The sequence below is a fragment of the Salminus brasiliensis genome, chromosome 22 (genome assembly GCF_030463535.1).
Source record: "Salminus brasiliensis chromosome 22, fSalBra1.hap2, whole genome shotgun sequence".
Taxonomy (NCBI): Eukaryota; Metazoa; Chordata; class Actinopteri; order Characiformes; family Bryconidae; genus Salminus; species Salminus brasiliensis.
Window position 1 is genome coordinate 8,010,394 of NC_132899.1, and position 23,421 is coordinate 8,033,814.

Here is a 23,421-nt window from a genome sequence, read left to right on the forward strand (position 1 = left end):
TACACACACACACACAGCTTGTAGAGTTGTAGAGAAGTATTGTCAAAAGAATAAGACTCTCTGGAGCAGATAAACCTATTGGCACTATGCCTAACACCAGGTTTGGGCTAGAGGGGTATAAGGCCCCACAGCACTGAGCTGAGAAGCAGTGGAACTGTGTTCTCTGGAATGATGGTTGATGCGTCATCCAATACTTTTGGGATGAGTTGGGGAGTTGACCAAACTAATGCTCTTGTTGCTGGATGAATCCAATCCTCACAGCAATGCTTCTCCAAAACCTAGCAGATAGTCTTCTTCCCTGGACAGTAGAGACAGTCACTCCAATAAAAGCAGATACACTCTTTTTTTAAATACCATTGATTTCAGAAGAAACAATGGATAAGCAGTGTCTCAATGAGGTGTCTCAATACTTTTGTCAAATATAGTGTATTCAGACTAAATCTAAAATGCCCCATAAAAGCACTCTCCTGTTTCATTCGGCTAGTGTTTGGCGCTTTATGGCACTTAATCTAATACTCTTGGGATGAGGTGGGGTGGTGATCATCCAGCATCCTCACTAATGCTCCGAAATCTACTGGAAATCCTTCTTCCCTGAACAGTAGAGACAATTACTCAAACAAAAGCAGGATAAGTTATTTTTTTAAACTCTTGATTTTAGAAGGAGCAGGTGTCCCAATACTTTTGTCCATTTTGTCCACATCACACCCTTTATTAGCCACTTGGAATCCACCGTGCTAGCACTGTTTTTTTTTTTTTTATTATTATGTCTATCTGGTCAGACTCGGCCTAAATCCTACTTTTGATGCTCATCAGTCTGAGATTTAGATTCAGAATTTGGGAAGATACCATGAATGAGCAGGTGTCCCAAAACTTTTGTCCATTTAGTGTAGGTTCAAGATATTTTTAATGGGTGTCCCATTCAAACATCTGGTCCACTGGAACACATCCTGCAATGCGGTGCAAATCAAACCAACTGCCACTATATAGAGATTTAGTGCTAAAAAGATTCAGTAAAGACGTTCTGGTAGCATACGGTGTCCCGACAGCTTTCTACACCCTTAAAAAGGAAGGTGCTACATATGGCTCTCTTTTTGGCTTCATGAAGAACCATTTTTGTAACAGAGCCTCATTTAAAGGTCCTTTACCAATATAAAGGTTGTTTTATTTCTGTTACAAACATGGTTCTTCACAAAACCAATAGTGGCTCTTCTTTGGCATGACTCAAAGGACCATTTGTAGGACAGGTACCATTGGTTTGTCCTTCAACATGTCTATCTACCCATCCATCTACAGCAACAGGAATAGTTTCGGAATGGAAACTCTCTGCCTATTTTTTTCACCCAATGGCTCCCCAAACAAACATAGGGTCCCATACTGGAATGTCCACCTAGTAGTTGTTTTTTTTTTTGTTATGAAATGATATTTCATATAGCAGTGCCAGGCTGTGCCTGTTGGACATGCATGCGTGTCCATATGCAGATTGCTTTCCTTAAAGGTTTATTACTGCTGTCATATTAAGGTCGTACATGGGTTTTGTTTGCATTTGACGTCAGACATTGTCATGCCTCAGTGTGCCAGTAAACCTTTTGGTATCATCAAGTCCCAGATGGAAATGATATCTAGGGATCGATCTTTGTATTGGCACCATCAGGCAAAAACCTTGTATCTCCAAAATGGCAACCCTACAGAAGAACAGGGAAAAAAACTTGGTCCATTCATCAGATTAAAATACAGTGTAAAGAATAACTGCAGTAAAGTGTGTACCCATATACATATATATATGTTTACACACAGTCACAATATAAAAGTATATATATTATTATGAACCATATCTAACATATCAGCAGTATAAAGTATTTTCAATTACTAATTACTTACTTCTATTACTTACTAGCTTGCACTTCTTCATGGTTAACCAATACCTTTGGTTCTCAGACTGGTCCTGAGGCCCCCTAGACAGTCTACATCCTTCCTCCACCATTATGTGTTTTATGATGTGTTGTAGCAAAAATGGGCCAACGGGAGAGCCATGAGAACTGGTTGGAGAATCAGTTAGCTAATATATCAATAATGTCAGTAATCAATGACTAATTAATAACTCTTTTGCAACACTTAAGGTAGTATTAACAGCCATGTTTCACTAGACTATGATTTTTCACAGAACAAGCCAGTGAACACATAAAATGTCCTAATTTGGTTGGATTAGTTTTGCATGGATTCTGAATTTACAGTGTTTGAAAAATAATTTCTAGAAGGATGACACACAGCGGTTAAATATATAGACCTTAAAACAATTTCATCATTGTTTACTACAATGTTTGTATTTTCTATACCTGAACAAAAGCCTTAAATATATTATTTTTAGCCATACACTGGAAAGGAACCATGTAGCCCTCAGGTACACTGCATTAAAACTGTATGTATGTAGGACAAGTGGTTATTGACTCCGGTCGTGGACAGCCAGTCCCCAGCGCATTTTAGAACAGTGGGCCACTAACCCTCTTCCTGGAGATCGACCTTCCTGTGGGTTTCAACTCCACCTCTCTTCATTTGTAACCCCACAGAAATAAGCATATTTATTGCTAATTGAGGTGTGTTCAGTCCCAGTTCTACATCAGGAATCCACTTCTTTCAGGACATATTTTATGACCTCCGGGGAAGGCGAATGGCTTATCGCCAACATTACATTCAGTAATATAGCCCTTAACCTCTGAACAGGAACTACTGACAGGAACACGGTTAGCTGTAGGTCTTAGTTTCACAAAGTAAAATGAGTCATTTGATGTAGCCAAATTCAGCTGGGTGACGAGATCTACATAGTAACCCTCATTCACCAAAGCCGATCTCCATTAATAATGCAAGATTACGCTCCATTCAGCATTCATCTGTCCACATTTTACACTCCAGTGTTACAAACTTCTACTGACTGGTTATAAAGAGCTAAGACAACTAACTTACTGACTCCACTTTAATAGTTTTCCAGAATACCAGCAAACCAGCCCCCAGGATAATTTAGAGGAAATCTCTTTTCCATGACTTTAAAACTCGTCTCTAAACCTCCATGTTAGGACATCTGGGAACCTATTATTAAATATTTATACTGCATCAGAAGATGAATACATAAAACAAGATATCAGCATTGATCAAAAAATCCCAAATTAGTATTTGGGATATCAAACATTTCCAGAAAATGTGAGAAACTTTATTGCCCAGGTGTTCACATGACTTTAAAATAATCTCAGGTTTGGCCAAGCGAGGACCCAGTGTCCATGCATCTGCATTAGCAGATATGTTCTTCAAAATACCAGACATCAGAATTGATCCAAAATTCCTAAAATGGTATTCAGGATACCTGAGAAACTTAATTTTCCAGGTTATCCCTACTTTCAGGTTTACACATGTGGGTATCCGGTAGAGTCTATTAATGTTCCTTATCAGCTGATTTGTACATAACAAATGTGTATACTGAAACTGATCCAAAATTCTCACACTGGAAACTTTTAGAAAACGAGAAACTTATTTTCCAGGTGTTCCCATGTGTCAAACTCATTTGTAGAGAAAAGCCTCATCAGCAGACGTCTATATGAAAATGATCAGATATCAGCATCAATCCATAATTCCCAAATTGGTATTTTGGATACTTCATATTTCCAAGTAATGTGAGTTTTCTCTTATTATCCAGGTTTCCCATGACTTAACCTGGTTTATAACCTTCCAGGTTTGGATATAATGTATCCTTATCAGCAAATATCGACATGAAAAATCCCTGATCTCAGTCGTGATCCGAAATTCCCCAACTAATATTCACTACCGGTTTGTCAAAACCTGGCAATTAACAGATGAGCGGAACCAGGTGTGTTTCACCAGGGAAGTCGCCAGAGGGCGATCAACTGCAGCCCTCCAGGACAGGAACACGCCACTAAACAACCATGTGTTATAAAGCATAAACATGACAGATGTTGAAGGAATTCGGACACACCAGCCCTTTCCCACCGGCGACTTTTCTTTCTCCCGGTCTACATTCAAGGCAGAGTAAAAAGATGCAGCAAAAATAGAGGGGAACCTTTATCATATTGTTTAAATCATACAGTATAACAATTACAGGGGAATCAGTTTGTTATTCATTCTTTATACACTGGTCTCTTTCACACACTCACACACACCCAGGGGGAGGGATAATAATAACCCCCCCAAAAATAAAATAAAAAATAATCCAAAAATCATCTCACTGTCTTCACTACACAGAGCTCCCCCCCGGCCACACAAACAGAAGCAGTAGCCCAAAGCAACACTAACCCCTCCACTCCCCTTTAACCAAAACCTGAGGGTAGCAAAGCACGTATATGCGACACAAAGCATTGTGGGGTTTGTAGTTTTTTGTTTTGTTTAATGATTCATAGGTCTTGTTTTATTTCTATAAAGAGGCACAAATTAGGCTTCCATGTCACGGTGAGACTTTCAGAGAAGTGTCAGCTACGTGTGTCCAAACTGTAATGTAACACACACACACACACACACACACACACACACACACACACACACACACACACACACACACACACACACACACACACACACACACACACACACACACACACTCATTTGCGCGAGCTAATGCATTCAAACATCTTAACATTCGCGCGCACACACACACCTTAAAATTAAAAAGAAAAGTGTCAAGTTTTCAATGAGAAAAAAACAGCAGTTACAATAAATACAGAAACTGCAAAACACCTCAAGACGGTTAATACATATGTACTTATGTTGATAAAATAATGATAATAATAATAATAATAAATCATCTTAACAATAATAATAGCAATAGTAATTTCCAGTTGAATTGCAGTTGAACACAGAGCGAGGACTCTTGATTGGCTCAGAACAGAGGACTAGATGAAGCAACAGACCAAAAAGATACCAATTCCCCAGTTAACCTTAACACAAGACACACACACAAGCAAATACACACGCATACACACTTCATGGAGGGTATGTGAAGTGCTGACCTGCACTCAATGCTCCGGTTTCTGTTCAGGGACATCTGACAAAGCAGGCTTTTCTCAGGTAGCTGGATAACGCGTGCCAGATATCAAATAGTACGTGCGACAGTAGAAGAGCATGAAGGACATTTCACTGCAGAATCTTTGTTTGATTGAAATCCATTGGAAAAATAGTCCATTTTGTAAAGCACCCACCCCAGTCTTCACTGACTCCGGACAGCTACACGGGCCTAGATTATTGACCTCCTCAACCCTTAGCACAAAAAAAAATGGCTCTGGTCAGCCATTAAGGGTGCACCGTACCAAAGCACAGCAGACTACATCACTCCTGTATTTGCTACTATGTGACTCGAGAGAAAAAACAAAGGAAAGAAAAAAATTTTTTTTGCATCTGTCCCCAAATAACGGCGATTTTTCTTTTACCCCTGACCCATTAAACCCACAATATAGCTCATCATGCACTCTAATAACACATACTGGAAATATTCATTGAGTATATACACACATTTATATAATATATAAATATATCTATATCGCTCTGTCTTATTTTTTGCCTGGTTCTTGTATTGTGTTGTGTGTGTGAATGTAAATGACTGATGTGACGTAAGATACTTCAACAGACGTCTTTATTAAAAATCAATCGGTTGATGTCGAAACTGGCTTTGGACTGAAGACTGGCGTGTTAAATAATGGTTGCAAGATTTTAGGATGTAGGAAAAGAAAAAAAAAATCGTCTTGGGACCGTTACACCCTCCTTTAACTCGCACGCACATACATACATCAGGCTCACGCTCACGTACACGTATACAGACATAGGCGCGCACACACCCTGTCCCCTGCCCAACTCCTGTGTGTTGCTAGGAATCGCCCTAGCCCCCCCCTTTAAGTTTCAGTCTCCAACCCCCCCCACTCCCCCGGCCTTTCTCCCGAGTCTCCCTCTGCACTGTTGCCTGAGGTGGGTGTGTCTTACAGGTGTCAGTCTTGCGATTGGTGCTTTTTTTTTATTTTTTATTTGTTTTGTGGAATAGTCCCGCTTTTCCCCGCACGCCGGCGGGTCAGTGTCACCGTGAGGAGGCGCGTTCAGACGCCGAGGATGATCTTCACAAAGCTAGCAACGTCTGTCTCTTTGGAGTCGTGGCAGGTGAAAAAGGGGTGTAGCTGCATGCAGAGAAAGTTAAAAGCAAAAAAAAAACATAAGATTGGTCAAGAAACTCAAGGACTGAACATTATTAGCACCATTATAAGCACTTAAGTTGCACCGTCATAGCCTTCACTTCACTGTGCTTCCAGACATCATGGCCTGGCAGCAGGTGCTGGCTCAGCCTCCATTAAAGAAATGAGGACATCAGAAGTGAGAGGCTGACATCTAGTGGTCAGAGCAACAAAGTGCAGGCAAATGAGAAATGGCAGATTAGAAGACTCACCATGAGTTCTGTGTAGTTTGGCCGCTCTTTGGAATTCTTCTTTAAGCTAAGAGCAAAAAATAAAAAGGAGAATAAAGGATAAATAAATATAAAAGAAAATTCCTAAAAAGTCATGTAATATAAATACCACCCAAATGTCAGAATCTGCAGCAGCAGTCTACAGCAGACAGCTTCAGCTTACCACTGATTAGAAGCACCAGGACTGGAAACAACATTCAAGGTGTGAAGTTTCATGACAGCGAGGCAAATAAATAGGGTGAGTATACGCCCTTTTTCATACCAGACATGATCCAGTCTGGATTTTTGAAAATACATGAATTCTAGACTTTCACTTTCTACAGTCACCAAACATTCTGTATACAGATTAACCTAGCTTCAAACGTGTAAGCCCTGCCTTCTCACCCGCCACGACTTGTCTATACGTACCTGCAGCTAGGCCAGTCATGAAAATCCCATTTTTATTTATTTATTTATTATGTATTCTACTGATAAGCGATAGTTATTTTTGATGATGACAATGATAATAGCTTAATAAAGGAATTGCACCCTTTTAAAAAGCAATGAATGAGGTTAAGTCCATATACTATATTATATAATCGTGACAGGCCTACCTGTATGTACATTCAATTATACATTCAAACAGCTTCCCAGAGTGAGAGTATACAAAGCACGTGACTGACGGTAACCCACAGTCATGGTTAAACAAAATTAGGCCTACTTGAAGCACCCCAGCCCTTAACATCCTAACCACAACGGACACTCGTGTCCCACCCTTATCCTCAGTTTAAACCAAATGGGTAACAGAGTTAAACATAAGCCAGATTCAAAATCCAGGGAATCCAAGTTGATACAGCATTTTACCTGCACAAGACCCCGTGCAATTCTAGAAGCTGGCGCTTTACCCGGGTAAACAATGATGTCTAGACTACAGTATAGCAAATATGAATGAGTTCATAAACATGAAAGGATTCCAGTAGTGAGGAAAAAGGGCCCATACAGACTGTAAACAGACTAGAGCATGTTGTGAAGGTGTTGAGTACATTCACCCTCAGTACCAGCAGGTCCACCACCATCTCAGCACATTAGAACCCTCCACTAATGTGTTGATAACTCTGATGACGAGAATGCAGAAACTGGGCTGCTTTCTACTGCTACGTATTAGTAACGTGTATGTGTGTGTCGGGTGCATACGACTTCAACAGAAGGCTAAAACGCACTCATGCAGTAATGGTCGTCTTTATACATAAAACCCACCATTGTGACGTGAAGTCCACAAACTCGGGCGAGAAGCGGTCAGCAGGTAGCTGTGGTGACGGCTCCTCCACTACCTGCTTCAGCTGCTGGAACGGCGTCCCCCATGAGTCGTACGGGAAGCGCAGGATCGCCAGCTCGATCTGACAACAAGAAGACCGGATCAGTCCACAGCAATACACCCGTCCTGCTGCCACTGAACATGGGCCCAGAGACAGTTCACTGTTCTACATTGAGATATATAACTTAGGGCTTAGAATTGGAACATGCTGCAGCCACTGAAAGAACGGAATGAGCTTTATTATACTGTATGTGTGAGTGTGTATGTAAGCAATCCCAACTCCAGATTACACTGGATTACAGACAGATCTGCCAATCTCAAACACACTATTCTGAAGTGTGAATGCTAAGAACTGTTCTATTAGACATTTCAGGGCCCGTTTCCCAGACCCAGATTAAGTCCCAATTTCCATCAGTATGTACTAGCAATTATTATTTTAAATTCCCCCTCATGTTCTAGATATTAACCAGTTAGGTGTGAAGCACAAACTCGAATGTTCTAGGTTCTTGTTCTCGTTGCTAAATAACACTGAAACATCTAACAGGTTCTTATTATTAACTGGGTGTGGTGCAAAACCCTAAGCGCTGGGTAATTATTTTGGAGCACGGTGACAATAACTGCCCAGAGGGTCTATGGAACTTTGACAGTGCAACTCTGGCAGTTGTTCTTTACGTTGACTCTAAGGCTAAGGTGTTCAGACTGCCGGCAAACTGGACTTGTTTATTAAATCAGATGTGGCGGAATGACCGTCCGCACAGTTACTTAAAAGCAATCAGACCAGATTTGCATGTCTAGACATCACACACCTATCTGCATGGACTGCTGTGGTAATGACATAGTAGTCAGTAATTAACTCTGGAATCGACGTGGTGATTGATTGACCACGAGTGACGCAAGACGCTCTTAAGTCTGCCCAGAGCGCCCAGATCTGAGACGCATCTGAACAAATCTGATTGTAATCGCATTTCAAACCAGTCACAATGTAGATATGGCAAAAATCGGATTTGGGCTAGCAGTCTGAACATAGCCTAACTTTCATTATGAATGGACCAATAGAAATGCTCCACAATGACTTGGAATAAAATCTTCATTCACTTCCACTGAAGGAAAGAAGTTAAGAAGGGTTTTCCTCCTCCTGTAAAGATACAAGGTTCTTTGCTCAACAGTGATGATACAGTAAATTATACACAATTCTGCTTAATCCATATCCAAGAAACCTGCACAACAAAACTAAGCAGGGTTTTTTGTTTTGTTACAGCCCACAACTTTGGCTTCCCTGTCCAACAAACTGGAGATAAGTGTTCTAATCTGTACTATTTGGTCAAACTATGTTTTTTGTGATGTATTGATGCTAATTATGTTGTGATACTGTGTATGTGCCATATAACAGTACTACTACTACTACTAGGTCCATATTTTGGCAATGTTCCCACAATTACGACCCCACTGACTCCAAAGAGCAGTAGAGTACTAGCTCACATCAGAGCAGAACAGATACGGTTTGAGCAGGAGAATGAACACTGAGCTTGATGAATCACACTACAGATGTAAACCAAGCTTTTAACACATGGTGACTCACTGAGGTCATATACGGTCATCTATCAAAAAAAAACAAAAAACACAAGAGCTTAAAGTTCAGACCAACCATGGTGATTCCTAAACTCCAGATATCGGACTTGACGTTGTAGCCTTTCTGATTGGTCTCTGGGTTTATCCGCTCCGGCTGTGAGACACAACAAGAGAGAGAGAGAGAGAGAGAGGGGGGGAGAGGGAGAGAGGGAGGTGAAAAAAGCAGATGGAAATGATGGAGAGAAAAGAACGAGAGATAGAGGAGGATGAGGAGGAAGTTCAACACGTCACTCCGTCATGAACAAAGCTTTTCCTCACGGTCACAAGAGCTTCCCTTTCCATTCACAAAGCAGTCAAACCACCCACCATCTTTCCCCCTCTTTCTCTCTCATGCGCACACACACACACACACACATACACACACCCACCCTTCTCACAGTGTCCATTTGATGGCATAATTCCACTTTGCTGTATGAAGCTTTTATTCACTGACAGTCATGTTAGTGTTCTTTTCAGCTAGTTAAACGCTTACATTCCCCAAAGGCGGACCACTGCTCACCACTAGGAATGAGCATTTTTCCTGTTTTTATATAAAGATATCCACACTTTCTAAAGTGTGCTTTTTTGGGAAAAATTCACACACATATCCCTTTTAGTATTTGGAAAAAACATTTCCAACATGTTCATTCAAGTATAAAAAAAAAATAAAAAGGCATGATAAGGGCCTGTGTCTAAAAGGGGCCCTTATTTAGAACTTCATTTTTTAATTTCAATATTAAATTATTAAAACTATCACTTCCATTTATTTAAAATGCTTTTTTAAAATTTCTTGTTTGACTGATAGTTAAACATTTTGAACTCCTGCATTGCCTGACCTGCCCCCCCACCACACCCTTAATTACATGCAATGGGTAAGTCTGCCCTTAAAACAGGTGTGAATTAAAATTAGGAGCAGCTTCAGACTCAGCAGCCCAATTAAATTCTTTATAATAAAAGAGAATTTAAACACCAATTACTTTCAGATACCCCAAACCAAAGCAAACTTTTGTCTTTTAAAGACTTGACTAATAAAAAATAAAAATGTTTGGATGCAGAAACAATCATGATGCATATACACAGTACATTATGACCACTCACAGAGAACGTGGTGTTAGATGGTAACTAAGGTTTCTTATGCACCACATGGACAGAAACGTTTGAACGGACTAACTAAGATCTACTGCTAATGTGCCAGATACCATAGGGCCCCAACACCACACTGGGTGGTCAATGTTTTGGCTCATCCACCGACATTCATGTGTTCCTCAGGCTATGTTAACAATTTTCCCTACTTACGGCCATGTAAGGCTTGCAGCCAGCGTCCATCGTTTTAGCCACAGAGTCCACCAGGTATCCACTGATACCAAAGTCGCACATCTTCACCTGACCCTGCATGTTGATCAGGACATTGGAGGGTTTCACATCTAGAAACAGAAAACATGAGGACAGAGAGGAAGTGTGAAAATGGTGCTTTTTGTGTGAATGTGGCAAAGCAGTGCATTAAATCCGCTTCTGAAACACTTATTAAAGAAGACCTCTTTTCAGAACAGCAAAACATTTCCCCCCGCAGACAAAATTATATAAAGACACTGCACAGTACATTCACAGGCCTCCCTCATTTGACACTGCCTTATTCGACCAGAAAAAAGGGCACATTGGCCTTTTTCAGGCCCGCACTAGAAGGCAAATGTGGCGTCAGGTGTCATTTCACAGAGTCGTCTGGGGAGAAAGGATTAATTTGGGGATTTTTGAAATCAATGCGATTTCTGTTTCGCTGTAAAATACAGTCTGTTAGACAGTAATACTGATAGCCGAAGCTTTATTTAGATCTTCCCTACAACGATTCCAGGAGGCTACAGTGACGATTGGACATTGAGACTGGACTTAAAAAAATAAATTTACTACCAATGTTCCAATTTAACAGAAACCCAACCCTGTGGGCTTGTAAAGCATACCAGTCACATTAACAGTTATCTGGAAAGAAGACCTTTATCAGTAAGTGGGAAAGGGAAGTACAGCTCATTCAAAGAACCTAGGATGGGTGGAGACTGACTGTCAAGAACAGCGATGACTAAACTGTTCTTTCAGTATTGCTAGAACCTCTTTGTGTACATCCTTGCTGACTCTTGGGACTCTTGGTTGCAGCACTGATGCACATCTATGTTCAAATGATCTCATCTATCATATAATGCTACCTTACTGGGGGCAGCAGCTGCTGCTGCAGAAAATGCAGGTATGAAGCCTCACTCATCACAACATAGTCTGACCAAGAAGAATAAAAATTTAGAAAAGGAAACATAAAAGTAAGTATTTTTTTTAATCTCAGTGACCAAGCGTTTATCAACAGTGCACTTTCAGCCAAGCGCCACCTAGAACTCATAAGGTTCTTGCACAACATGCCGGATACGTCTGGTCTGACAAAACCATTGTTTTTAAATGCAGGTGTAACACCACCACACCACATCACACCACACCATCAGAGCGGATGTGCACCACCTGTGAACAATCTCAGGGACCCTCTCATCATTCCTCAATCACAACATTAAGCGAAATCCCCCAAATTTGAAACTTTATCAGAGTTTCAATGAAAGTAAATGTAAAAGGATTTTTATCCCAACTCATTTCAGAGCATTTCTATTGGTCCATTTACTGCAACAATAGCCAGATTCACATCAAGTCAGTTTTGTGACCGCTAGTGTTGTAGTCAAACCCGCAAGAGCCAAGTCTGAGTCAAGACCGAGACCCCACCAGAGGCCACCACATTGTTCCAAGCCCACCCACTAAACTAGCTGCCCTGAAAGAGTAATTGAAGAGCTTCCCCGTCACTCACCTCGGTGGATCACAGACAATCTGCTGTGCAGGTGCTCCAAAGCTTTCACAATCTGCAACAGGAAACAGCAGTCAGTGCAACAGATACACCCCAGGAGATAAAAATAAAGTGCTGTATGCACGCACAGTTAAAGGACTCGCACGACGAGAGGTTCCTTGGATAATACTCCTGTAACTCCCTTCCCATATCTAGTTCCCCTCATGTCTGGGCTGGTCCAGGATATATAAAAAAAAACACTGTTAAAGAGGCAAACTCCACTCCAGTTTTCATTGCCAGCTGGAAAAGCACAACATTTAGAAATGTATAGAAGGGTGGGAAGCAGACACGGCAAGGGAGCAACTGAGGAGAATTGGGATGCAGCCAACTGCTACAGTCATCTCTTGTTACCCAACAAAGCAGTCTCAATTATGCCATTTGAGTGCTCAGGAGATATTTTGTGTGTTAAATATACCAATTTACTATCTGAGCCACACAAGTTCTACTTTCTGTTTACTCAACATAATGCACGGCTAACTGCACACTTTCCCAATGTCCTTTGTGAGCCGAGAATTCCTAGCTATTGATAGAAAACAGCTTCAGCTGTCAAGGACCACGAGAGTAAACTGAGCCTGACCATACACATGAGCACAAAAAGTCCATGTGAATCTTACTTTGTCCAGCTTGTTTTTTCTTTTTTGTTGTACATACACACACACGTTCATATCTACAGAAGCCCTAAAGGCTTGTCAATTTGCAAATTTTATTCACTCTGTTCTTCTACGTTAACAAGGTATATATTAATTTACCACTATTTTAACTATAAATATATTAATTTATCACACAATAATCTACACTTTTGGCCCAAGATAATTGTTTTAATATATTAATCTTGGGAAATAAAATCAGAATATTTTTTTTATCATGATGATCGTTGTTGCGTTTAGAAAATAGGAAAAGCAAGTTTTCTGAGCAAAAGCATATAAAGTAAAAGCTGCTCACAGGGTTGTGAGTTAGATACCCAGACTCGGCAAGATGCCACTGTGGGCCCTTGTGCAAGGCCCTTCACCCTCCCTGCTCCCCAGGCGCGGCAGCGATGGCTGCCCACCGCTCCGGGCATTTGTGCTCACGGTCACTGAGTGCGTTCGATTACTACTGTTTAGGTATGTGTGTGTTCACTGCATGGACAGGTTAAAGGCGGAGGCAAAATAGTAGCTGTGCCCAACACAAATGGTGAACATGGCTGTCTTTTACTGATATTATGATATAGAGCTTACACACACTGAACACTGTCCCAGTTTCCAATCAAATCATTTTTACTCAATTTTATTAATAATGTTATCTAAATAAAAAAAATCTTCTCGCCTCAGGAAAACAGGGCTATGACATTATAATGAAAATGTGAGTTTTCAAGAAAACAGTGTTAATAAAATATGCTAATCCATGGCTCGTCTGTGCATATAATTCCATGACATACTACAAATTAAAGTTAATTTGCATGTTATTAATATAAATAAATGTTATGTTTATGTAAAATACTGTTTTGAATAAATGCCCTGCATACTCCGTCACAGCAACAGTGACAATGTGTGACAATTTGTCTCTTTACACCACCTCAGTGGATGTGAAATGAAGCAATTAAGAGGTTATGCAAGGGGTCTAAAAAAATACAGCATTTACTGTTTAGGAATTACAGCCATTTTTACATAGTCCCTCCAATTTCACAGGCTCAAAAGTAACTGGACAAAGTGATGTGTACATTAATGTTTAATCAAATTATAACATGTATACATTGATGGGTGAAATAGTAGGGGCTCTGGTCTGAGATGTGTGTGTATGTATGTGTGTGTATGTATGTGTGTGTGTATATATATATATATATATATATATATATATATATATATATATATATAAAAATATTTGAAGAATTAAAAGTGCCCACAGTACTCACAGAGACCGCCATCTTGCCCAGGATGTCCTCTGGGATAGTCATGCCCTTCTCATGAACTTGCTTATAAAACTTATCCAATGACGTATCCATCAGCTCCATACAGATCCACACGTCACCCTGACAACACACAACAGCACATCTTAACAAGCAGACGGTGATTGAAAGGTGTGTCACTAGTGGAAAGGCAGGGGAACTCTCATCTTAAGAAATCAGGAAACTAAAACAGCTCAGCTCACCATCTCTGCAGGTTGTACAGACATTTCTCATTACACCAACTATGAACCCAAACCAAACATGAACCTGGGAACCACTGTTTGGGGTTTCCCCTTGTTTTAACATGTGGTTAAAGGCGTTTCTCATTTGCAGGTGCAGCCGTTTATTATGAAGTTTACAAAACTACATCATTTCATGCTCTGAAGCCACTGAAATCTGGGCTCTAGGCGCTTCAACTTCCAGTACTTGAGGTTCAGTATACTGGCAAGTACCTCTCTGAAGAGCGCCCCATAGAAAGTCACAGTGTAGAAGCAGTCCACTGTTCTCATTGAAATATCCAGATCCATCAGCAGCCGCTTCTGCTCCTGAGTGTTCACTGTCGCCCGGATTCTCTGTAAACAGAACAAACAATAAGGAAATTAAAAAAAATAATAATAATAAAAATCACAATAAGTGAGTGAATAAGGTAGAACAGCGTTCTCACACAGGGTGAGCGGGGTACAACATCCTAGAATAGCATAAAGAACCAGGGTGTTTGGGGTGGAGCATTTAAGAACAGTATAGACAGGGTATGATATTTCAGAAGAGGGTAAACGGGATTGAATGTTCTTCAAAAGGCATAAATAGGTAGAACATTCCAGAAATATCAACAGATATTTTAGAATAATGAATAAGGACCTCCAGTGTACACACACAGCACAGTGTGTGTGTGTGTGTGTGTGTGTGTGTGTTGGCTGCTTGAGGGTCACTGTATCCCAGCGCAGCCAATGAGATAATCCAAACTTAGCCTGGATTTCCAGGTGATGGTATTTCCCAGAGCTAGCATCAGATATCCCCCTTTGGAGCATTGCTCCATTACAAGCATAACTCTATAAGACTCTCACATTGTTGCTAATATCTCCGGTGGCTAGAGGAGATAATCTGAGGTGGGAAAAGGTAACCTGGGGATCCGAGCAGCAGAACGGAACCAATCAGATTTCACTCAGACCTACCTTTACACTCAAAAGAGCTGATTTCAAAAAAAGAGTTGTTTCTTTAAAAGGCTGATAAAGGGTGAGGAAGGTGAAAAGAAGAGACTGGATGATGCAAGCAAATGACAGGGAATTGCATATGATAATGATTCAATTAATTTGATTAACAGAACAAAAGTCTATAGATTAACCAGATATTTAAATAACCTATTTCCTATTGTAAACTTTCAGAAGACCCAGACGCCAGCTGACCCAGAGAAGGTTTAAATGAACAGTCCAAACCACTGATGTACCAGTTCAACCGACAGCTGTAGTCCAACACCAGCTCCACTTTTCAGCCCCTTGTAAACACCAGAAGCACTAAGTGGCAAGACACATATACATACAATATATGGACAAAAGTATCAGGACACCTGTTCATTCATTGTTTCTTCTAAAATCAAGGGTATTTAAATAAAGTAGTGTAAACCTGCTTTTGTTGGAGTAACTGTCTCTACTACCCAGGGAAAGCTTTCTACTGGATTCTGGAGCACTGCGCAACAAGAGTGTTTGTGACGTCAGGATGTTGGATGTTCACCACCCCAACTTATCATCCCAAAAGTACTGAATGGAGCACAGTCATTCCAGAGAACACTGATCCACTGCTCCACAGCTCAATGCTGGAGGGCTTTATACCCATGCAGCCCACACCGGGCATTAGGCAGCATGGTGGCAATAGGCTAATGTTTATCTGCTCCAGAGAGTCCTATTCTATTGGCAGCACTTCTCTACAGGGACTAGACAAGCCAAGTGTGTATGCGTGTATATATGCGTGCATGTGCACATCTGGTGTCAACAATGGGTGCAACTTAAAGTACCTGAAAGCATACATTAGAAGGGGTGTCCACAAACATTTGGACAGACAGTGTATGTGAAAGTGAAAGAAGAGCTTTCTGGTAAACCTTAGAGGGGAAAAAAATAAAATCCTGAGAAAAATGTAGGTCTAAAACCACGACTCCAAGAACTTAGAGCCCCGATACGGAAGTGCGGGCACCTACCTTGACGGCCATGATCACGCCACTGGGCACGTGCCTCATCTTGTCCACCACTCCATACGCCCCTCTTCCCAGCTCCCCAATCTGCTCCAGATCATCTGCTTTGACCTCGAAATTCTTGTCAAACAGACAACAGCATGCAGGATTAATCAAATGATCTATTCATAATGTCATTATTTCAACCATGACTCCATGTTGGGTAATGAAAAAGCACATGCTCTTCCCCTGCCTGCTGCTACTTGCTACAACTGGTTAACGCCAGAAAAGCTTTAAAAGCCACAAAACATGGGCCTTTCCGTAATCTAAGATCTTTTCGTTCTCTGGAAAGCCACCCCCCATAAAACTCAACCTGCTTTCATCTCACGGCGACCATTAAAGCAACTTCAACTTTGGGTTTCACTGTCAAGACAAAAAGCCACCATCTTTGCCAATGGAAAATTCCACTTATTTGATGAGTTTAAAATAAATATTTTTACAGCCCAGGAGGCAGTAAAGCACATTCCAGCCTGCCTGCAATCAGAAGGATCCAATTGAGCTATAAAGTGCACTGGGGCGTTCTTTAGGGCTCTGGGGCGATTAATTGAGCCAAGCTTTTATATCCAGTCAAAACGAAGCTTACATCACCACACACACAATAATACAAATTATGAAGCACAGGGAGAAGAACAATAAACATGATCTCGGCTTCATCCAAAGAGGCCTAACAAATGTTCATTAACACATGCAATACAAATGCTGCTCCTGACTTTCAACATCACGACATGACATACGGTTCAGTACTCTGCAAATGGTTTAGTGCCCTGTGAAAATTAAAGGTTAGGAGGGCGGTAAGTGTTCCTCAGTAAAACAATGACATTAGAATTAACACTAAACATTCCTACAAAAAGTTCTGGTCCGTGGTTCTCCATCACTGTGTTCATCATTAGAACATCTCCAAAGTTCTCCTCATGGAGTCCAGTATTATTTAGCGTTCTTTTCAGATCAACACCTGGTTTGGTGGTAAATCAGGGCTTAATGATGGTAAATCAGGTGAGCTGCTGCTGCTGCTGGAGTTAAACACATCCACGCTGTGCTGGCTGGACGGGGGGGGGGGGGGGGGGGGGGGGGGCTTTCAGGAGAAACCTGGATGGAACTGAGCTCTGTTCTTCAGGCTAGCTCACAAGATCTCACGTTTTTTCTTCAGAATGAGAAGCTCTTGTTCATTTTTACAGGATTTAGGTTTACCTGCATCTGTTCTAATGAGAACTGAAGTTTCTACAGTAAAAACTCTTACTGCTGAGAGACAGGGTTTAGAATAATGTGCTTAGGTGCCCAAAACCTCTGCCTGGTACTGCATGTTCAGCCACAAACCATTTAAGTATAATATATATATTTTAATAATTACACTGTGTCAAAGTACATGAAGGGCAAATATGAAACTGACCGTGATTAAACAGCACGTTTTCATAAACAGAAATGTACAACAATATTTACCGAGTACTGACTGATACTGGTTTAGAAAAAAATGTACATCTGTAGATAATTAGATTTGACCAATATTTCAAAACAATATTTGGTGATGTATTTACTGAACCCGAGTAGAGCTGAATGTATAGCAGAGGCTAGCCTACTGCATTTAAACACCTACATTTGATTCATTTTACTACATTTCTAACTACACAAAAATATTACATAAAAAATGAATGTTTGTGTGCACTCTTAAATGGATGGTTTGGCTCAGAAAAAATTCCCCAACAGAACTGTTTTTAGTACCTGTTGAGCCGCCCTTTAACAAAATAAACCCCAAAAATGTCAAATCCAGTCATTTAAGCGACGGAATTTAGACACCCTCCCAAGAAACTTACGGGCGTACTGCAGATACAGCTTGAACAGTTCAATTTTACAATATATCCTAAAATTGACACACCCATAGAGAATGAGCCTTAAACAGTTAAATATTTAACAAAAAACCCTGAACAGACAGCAGTGCGCATCTGAAAAAAGGACATTTGTCTATTGAGTTAATTGGGAAGGCATAGACAGACATCCTACCTTCTCTCCAATGGTAACGCAGGCTTTGGAGTCCAGGTCTCTCGGGGGTCTGTACAATAATGAAGAAATCATTTTTAGCCTCTGCAGAGCTCTCGCACCGTCAATTAACGACAGAGGACACAGAAGTCATCCTTAATTACACGCCTGATGCAACTGACACTGTAACCCACTGGAAAAGATGAGGATTCTGACTACTTTCAATTGAGAAATTGTAATTAAGAGAGAAATCGGAGAGAAGAAAACAATGAGTGCTTACGTAGCAGCAGGAGTGGGCTGCTCAAACGCCTCCTTGGAGAGCTTGAGCAACGGCTTCTTCTTACCTGCACACACGAGGAGAGAGAATGGTGAGAAATGGGGGGGAAAAAGAGGAGTGACTCAAAAAAATAAAAAAAATAAATAAATAAATAAAATGCATACTTAAGACCGAGCTTGTCATGCCAAAACCTTGCATCTCCATTGTTCCCGTTCTTTTAACTCTTTGACAGTGCAAATCTGGCAGCCGTTCTACACAGCGTGTCAAAACTGTACGCTGAATGGACCAATAGAAATGCCCCAAAATCTTTACACATTGTAAGGTTCAGAAGGCGTTTTTCCTTCTCCTATAGTTGCCATTTTGGAGATACAATGTTTTTGCATGACAGCCATGATTTGCTATGAATTAGTTTAAAAATTGCAAAAGAGAAGGTAAACCATGTGAAAAAAAGACAGGATAGAGAGTTTAAGACATCACTTTGGCATCAACACACCCTCCCCACACACACACACACACACACACACACGCACACAGACCAACAAAGACAATCAAAAAAGATCAAAGGGCAACAGAATCAAACGCATCATTCCAGAGCAGCCTCAGGAGACACCCTGCCCTTTCCTCCGCCGAATTCCTAGTTTCAGAACCAGAACTGCGTAAGCTCATGAGGACACTTACGGTCGGACAGCGCACGCGGCTCCAGATCCTGGCTGAGTGAAAGCCAGCGAGCGAGAGAGCGAGAGCAGAGGGTGAGCGAGAGGAGCAAGAGAGCACGGGCGAGCGAGCAAACAGCAGTGACACGGCGAGACGAGGAAACAGCCACAGTCGCATTCTCTCATATGGAGCCTCCTGAGCTGGTGCTGTTGAGCGGCACAGCAGCGGGCAGGGCTCAAGGTGATTGACAGCAGGATGGGCCAATCCAAATACCTAAGGGTAGGTACACGACACACACACGCCCAACCCTTTATTCGGCCCTTCCACTCTGCCGAACAGGAACAATAGCAGCCAGTGCAGGTACAGCTTGTGCCAGAAGGGTGTAAATGTGAGTGGTCCTGCAGATTTCGAGCTGAGATTATGAATACATTAGCAGGTCAGCTGTAAGCCAAAATCCATACTTCAATAAATATTGCTAAAACTTTATCCGGAACTTTAATGTTCCCTTATCTCTCCAAATGTAGCCAATTAGCCAACTAGCCAACAGGTTTGCCCTGCTATGAGCTATTAGTCCTGGGCTACATAATTATAGCAATATTTCATAATTAAATGCAGATGTTATGCTGGCAATCATACCTGCTCTGCATGGACAAAAGTATTTGGACATTGTCTCATTTTATTGTTTCTTTCGAAATCAAGTGTATTATGCCATCATAAACCCACTGCTTAATACTGGATGCACTACATCCAACTACATCCAAAAAAGGTGCACGTATTTGTCACTGTACAGTGTACAGCGAAATGTGTTCTCCTCATTTAACACACACTCACACACACACTAGTGAACTAGGGGCAGTGAGCACACACACCCAGAGCGGTGGGCAGCCAACTCCAGCGCCCGGGGAGCAGAGAGGGTAAAGGGCCTTGCTCAAGGGCCCAACAGTGGCAGCTTGCCGAGCCCGGGAATCGAACCCACAACCCTGTTATCGATGTCCCGGAGCTGTAACCGCTGAGCCACCACTGCCCCAATTAAACAGGACCAATTCTGCACATGAAGTTGGTCAGTGGTCTTTTAGCACATACGATATACATGAGCTGTTTAAAAGCGCCTACTGTTGGACGCATACATGGTGGACGCATTATAAAGACCGCATCCTTAAACGAGCATACAGACAACAGACAAAATCCTGGAAAATTGAGTCATTTCTTTACACACATTTTTTCCCCTGAGAGGACGACATGCCGAACATGTTAGTTCGTCATCTAAATATTTTTTTTAATGTTTCTAAACCCAGCCAAAAACAACTAGTCCATCATACACTAGAGCAATAAACATCTGGCTAACGTCAGTTAGAGTTACTAACAGCTACAGCAGTTAAGTTAAGAACGATTTATTTTAATAATAATAATTTAAAAAATGTATCTGTGGGTAACTGACTTATTTTTGCTGTTTTTTCAGAAAAAGGTCAGCATCATTTTGTCCCATTTGTCCAGTCAACCCCCCCCCAACCTAGCATCCACCATAATTCATTTGGTCCACAAAAGGGGTGGAGCTTCTGAAAGAGCACTGAAGAGAGAATCGTATACAACACCTTTAAATCAGCCACTGAACTTTAAGAATTGAGACTAATCAAAGGTTCTTTAGGAAGAATTAGCCTACTCTTCACTTTCCACTGGTGGCACTGGTTACTGACAATGCCCCGGGTACCGAAGAAAAGACCCAATAAAGTGGAGTGGAACAGGATCTGTAATAACAAATAGCAGTTTAGCTGATGATACTTAAATCATCGTCTACTTGTATTTCACTTATTCTCCTTTAAGCAGTGGAGTTACTGCCATAAGAACCGCCCAGGGAGCATTAGCTGATTCATGCAAAAAGGATGCTGGAGAAGATTTGATCATTTTTGAGACATGTCGACTAATAGAACAGCTGCAGATAGGGAACGCCAGCACCAGTTTTATGATGCAGTGGATTCAGGTGCCACTACATTCTAATGTTAATGTTAAAAGCCTAATAATAGGCCTTCTGCCTTTGGACCGTTCATATTTTGAGTGACATTAGGTCATTATCGGTCATTAGGCCTTTTTACAGTTATCTCCAGATCATATTTAATTAAGATAACCTTACTTTTAAGATAAACAATTGTTTACATTTTTTTATTATTATTAAAATAAATTGTTCTTAAAGACCTAGAACTCTAACTGCTGTAGCTGCTAGCTAGATGTTGGCAACTCTTACAGAACGTGAACTAGACACAAATATAATTAGGCATTAAATACATTTATATAAGCACACCATGGATCTCCTGAGTTGGGTTTTTGACTACTAGGAGGCTGTTTACAGCCTGCATTAGCATCTAAAAACACTTTGGCTAGATTTCATTTACACGTTTTTGTTAAAAAAAGCGTCCACCCTGAGACCAGTATCGTTCAATTTTACTTCCCACAGTAAAAAAGCACAAGCATGTACCTCATTTCTATTTTATTTTCGTTTGCCAGCTGTAAACCTGGTTCCTCACCTGCAATAACCAGTGTAGAATAAACAATCAAACCTGGAAGAATTGAGGTTTACATGTTTTTAGTGTACTGATCGTAATTCCGATCCAAATACGTCCCGCCCTTGCTGTTATCGTCAAGCGAAACCCGAATGTGATCACAAAAATGTTAATGTCAGGTATAAACAGCATCCATGCATCACAATGCTTAGGCTTACATTAAAAAAGTGACATACAATGTAAAAAGAAGAAGAAAATAAATAAATCATTTTATGCAGTTAAGCCGTAGTTGGTTTCAAAACTGCAACGTGATTGGCTGACACTCCAAACACATTTCTGCAATTATCAATTCACCTTAGACACCCGTAACCTCGTAACAAGGCAAATTGGTCATGACTGCTGAAGAAGAACCAACGTTTCATATGAAGAACACCGCGTCCTAACAGCAACCAGCGCAATCTCACGACAACAACAAAACCAATAAGTTCCCATTACAGACAACGAAGCTCACTATACCCTCAACCAGTGGCAGAGTATCGCTTTCGACAGACGCTGTTTCTCTTATTGCGTCATGCTGATGTTCATGCCACCTCAGCAACACCACCGGGCACAACATGCTTTCTTTGTGTGATTTCATTTCATCGTCTTAAATCGAATAAAAATTAGGACTATCAGAACTGGGCTATGGGCTAATAATTGAGGTTGTACGTAAAAAAAAGCATTGCGATATTATATCTTGCAAGGCTGCATCAATTAATTAATTTTTAATTAACAAGTTTACATGCAAAGATACAAAGACTAGCGGCAGGCAGTGGTTCATGTAGTGTTGTGTTTAAATCCTGACCACTAGATAGCAATGTTGTACTCCGTCTTCAGATCCCACTGTACTGATTACATAAAAAGTACATTTTTTGTTTACTCAGATTATATGCAGGTTTTATCCCATGACAGTATTTCTAAAAGTTGATTAACAAAAATGCCTAAATGTGTACAGTATGGTACATTATCAGGCATCACTGTGAAATTAAGGTTATTTGTTAATAGGGTATCAACGCCAATAATCATCAATCTGATAATGCCAATACACAAGACACATTTCTAAAAAGCAGTTCCACCTTATTCAGCATTACAGAAATGTGTCAAATATTTTTAACATCTGCCCAGCCAGTAGTGTTATTTAAAGCAATTATGCATCCTTATTATTCACAATTATTTCTACCAATTTATTTATTTATCAGCTGCAGTATACTTACTCGGGTTGTGCAGGTCCTCAGGAATGAACGCATTTCATATTCAGACAGTAATGACTGACGTGGGAGCATTCTGTTCACAATAAATAACTAGGGCTGGCGAACTGAAGCATGATATATTGCGATACTGTAAGCAAGCAAATTTTGGGAAAACTGTCATTATGGTGTTCATACTGCTCGTGTAAATAAATTAATAAAAATAAATAAATAAATAAATACAGTTGTCTTCACTTCAAGGAAAGATGGGCAAGACCGGAACTGCTTTATGACTCTGGTTTGGTCATGGCATGCAGGAAGCGTAGGTGCAGGAGAACATGTGATGCGTTTTTGTCCTTTCGGAGCGCTCGCCCGCAGGAAGCAGACAGCAGTAATCCTGTCCAATCATGCCCCCCCAACCCTCTTCACTCAAACCCGTCGGC

General features: G+C 40.9%; 1 protein-coding gene across 1 annotated transcript in view; it reads right to left on the reverse strand.

Annotated features, from left to right (window-relative positions):
* Positions 1-5,915: 5,915 nt before the first annotated feature.
* Positions 5,916-23,421, reverse strand: part of map2k6 (mitogen-activated protein kinase kinase 6) — a 33,053-nt gene continuing 15,547 nt past the window's right edge. The window contains 11 exon segments of the mRNA XM_072666627.1: positions 5,916-6,158; positions 6,425-6,470; positions 7,679-7,818; positions 9,382-9,459; positions 10,641-10,768; positions 12,175-12,226; positions 14,102-14,218; positions 14,587-14,706; positions 16,323-16,436; positions 18,351-18,399; positions 18,607-18,670. Of these exon segments, the coding sequence (XP_072522728.1) occupies positions 6,081-6,158; positions 6,425-6,470; positions 7,679-7,818; positions 9,382-9,459; positions 10,641-10,768; positions 12,175-12,226; positions 14,102-14,218; positions 14,587-14,706; positions 16,323-16,436; positions 18,351-18,399; positions 18,607-18,670 (986 nt within the window). The 3' untranslated portion in view covers positions 5,916-6,080.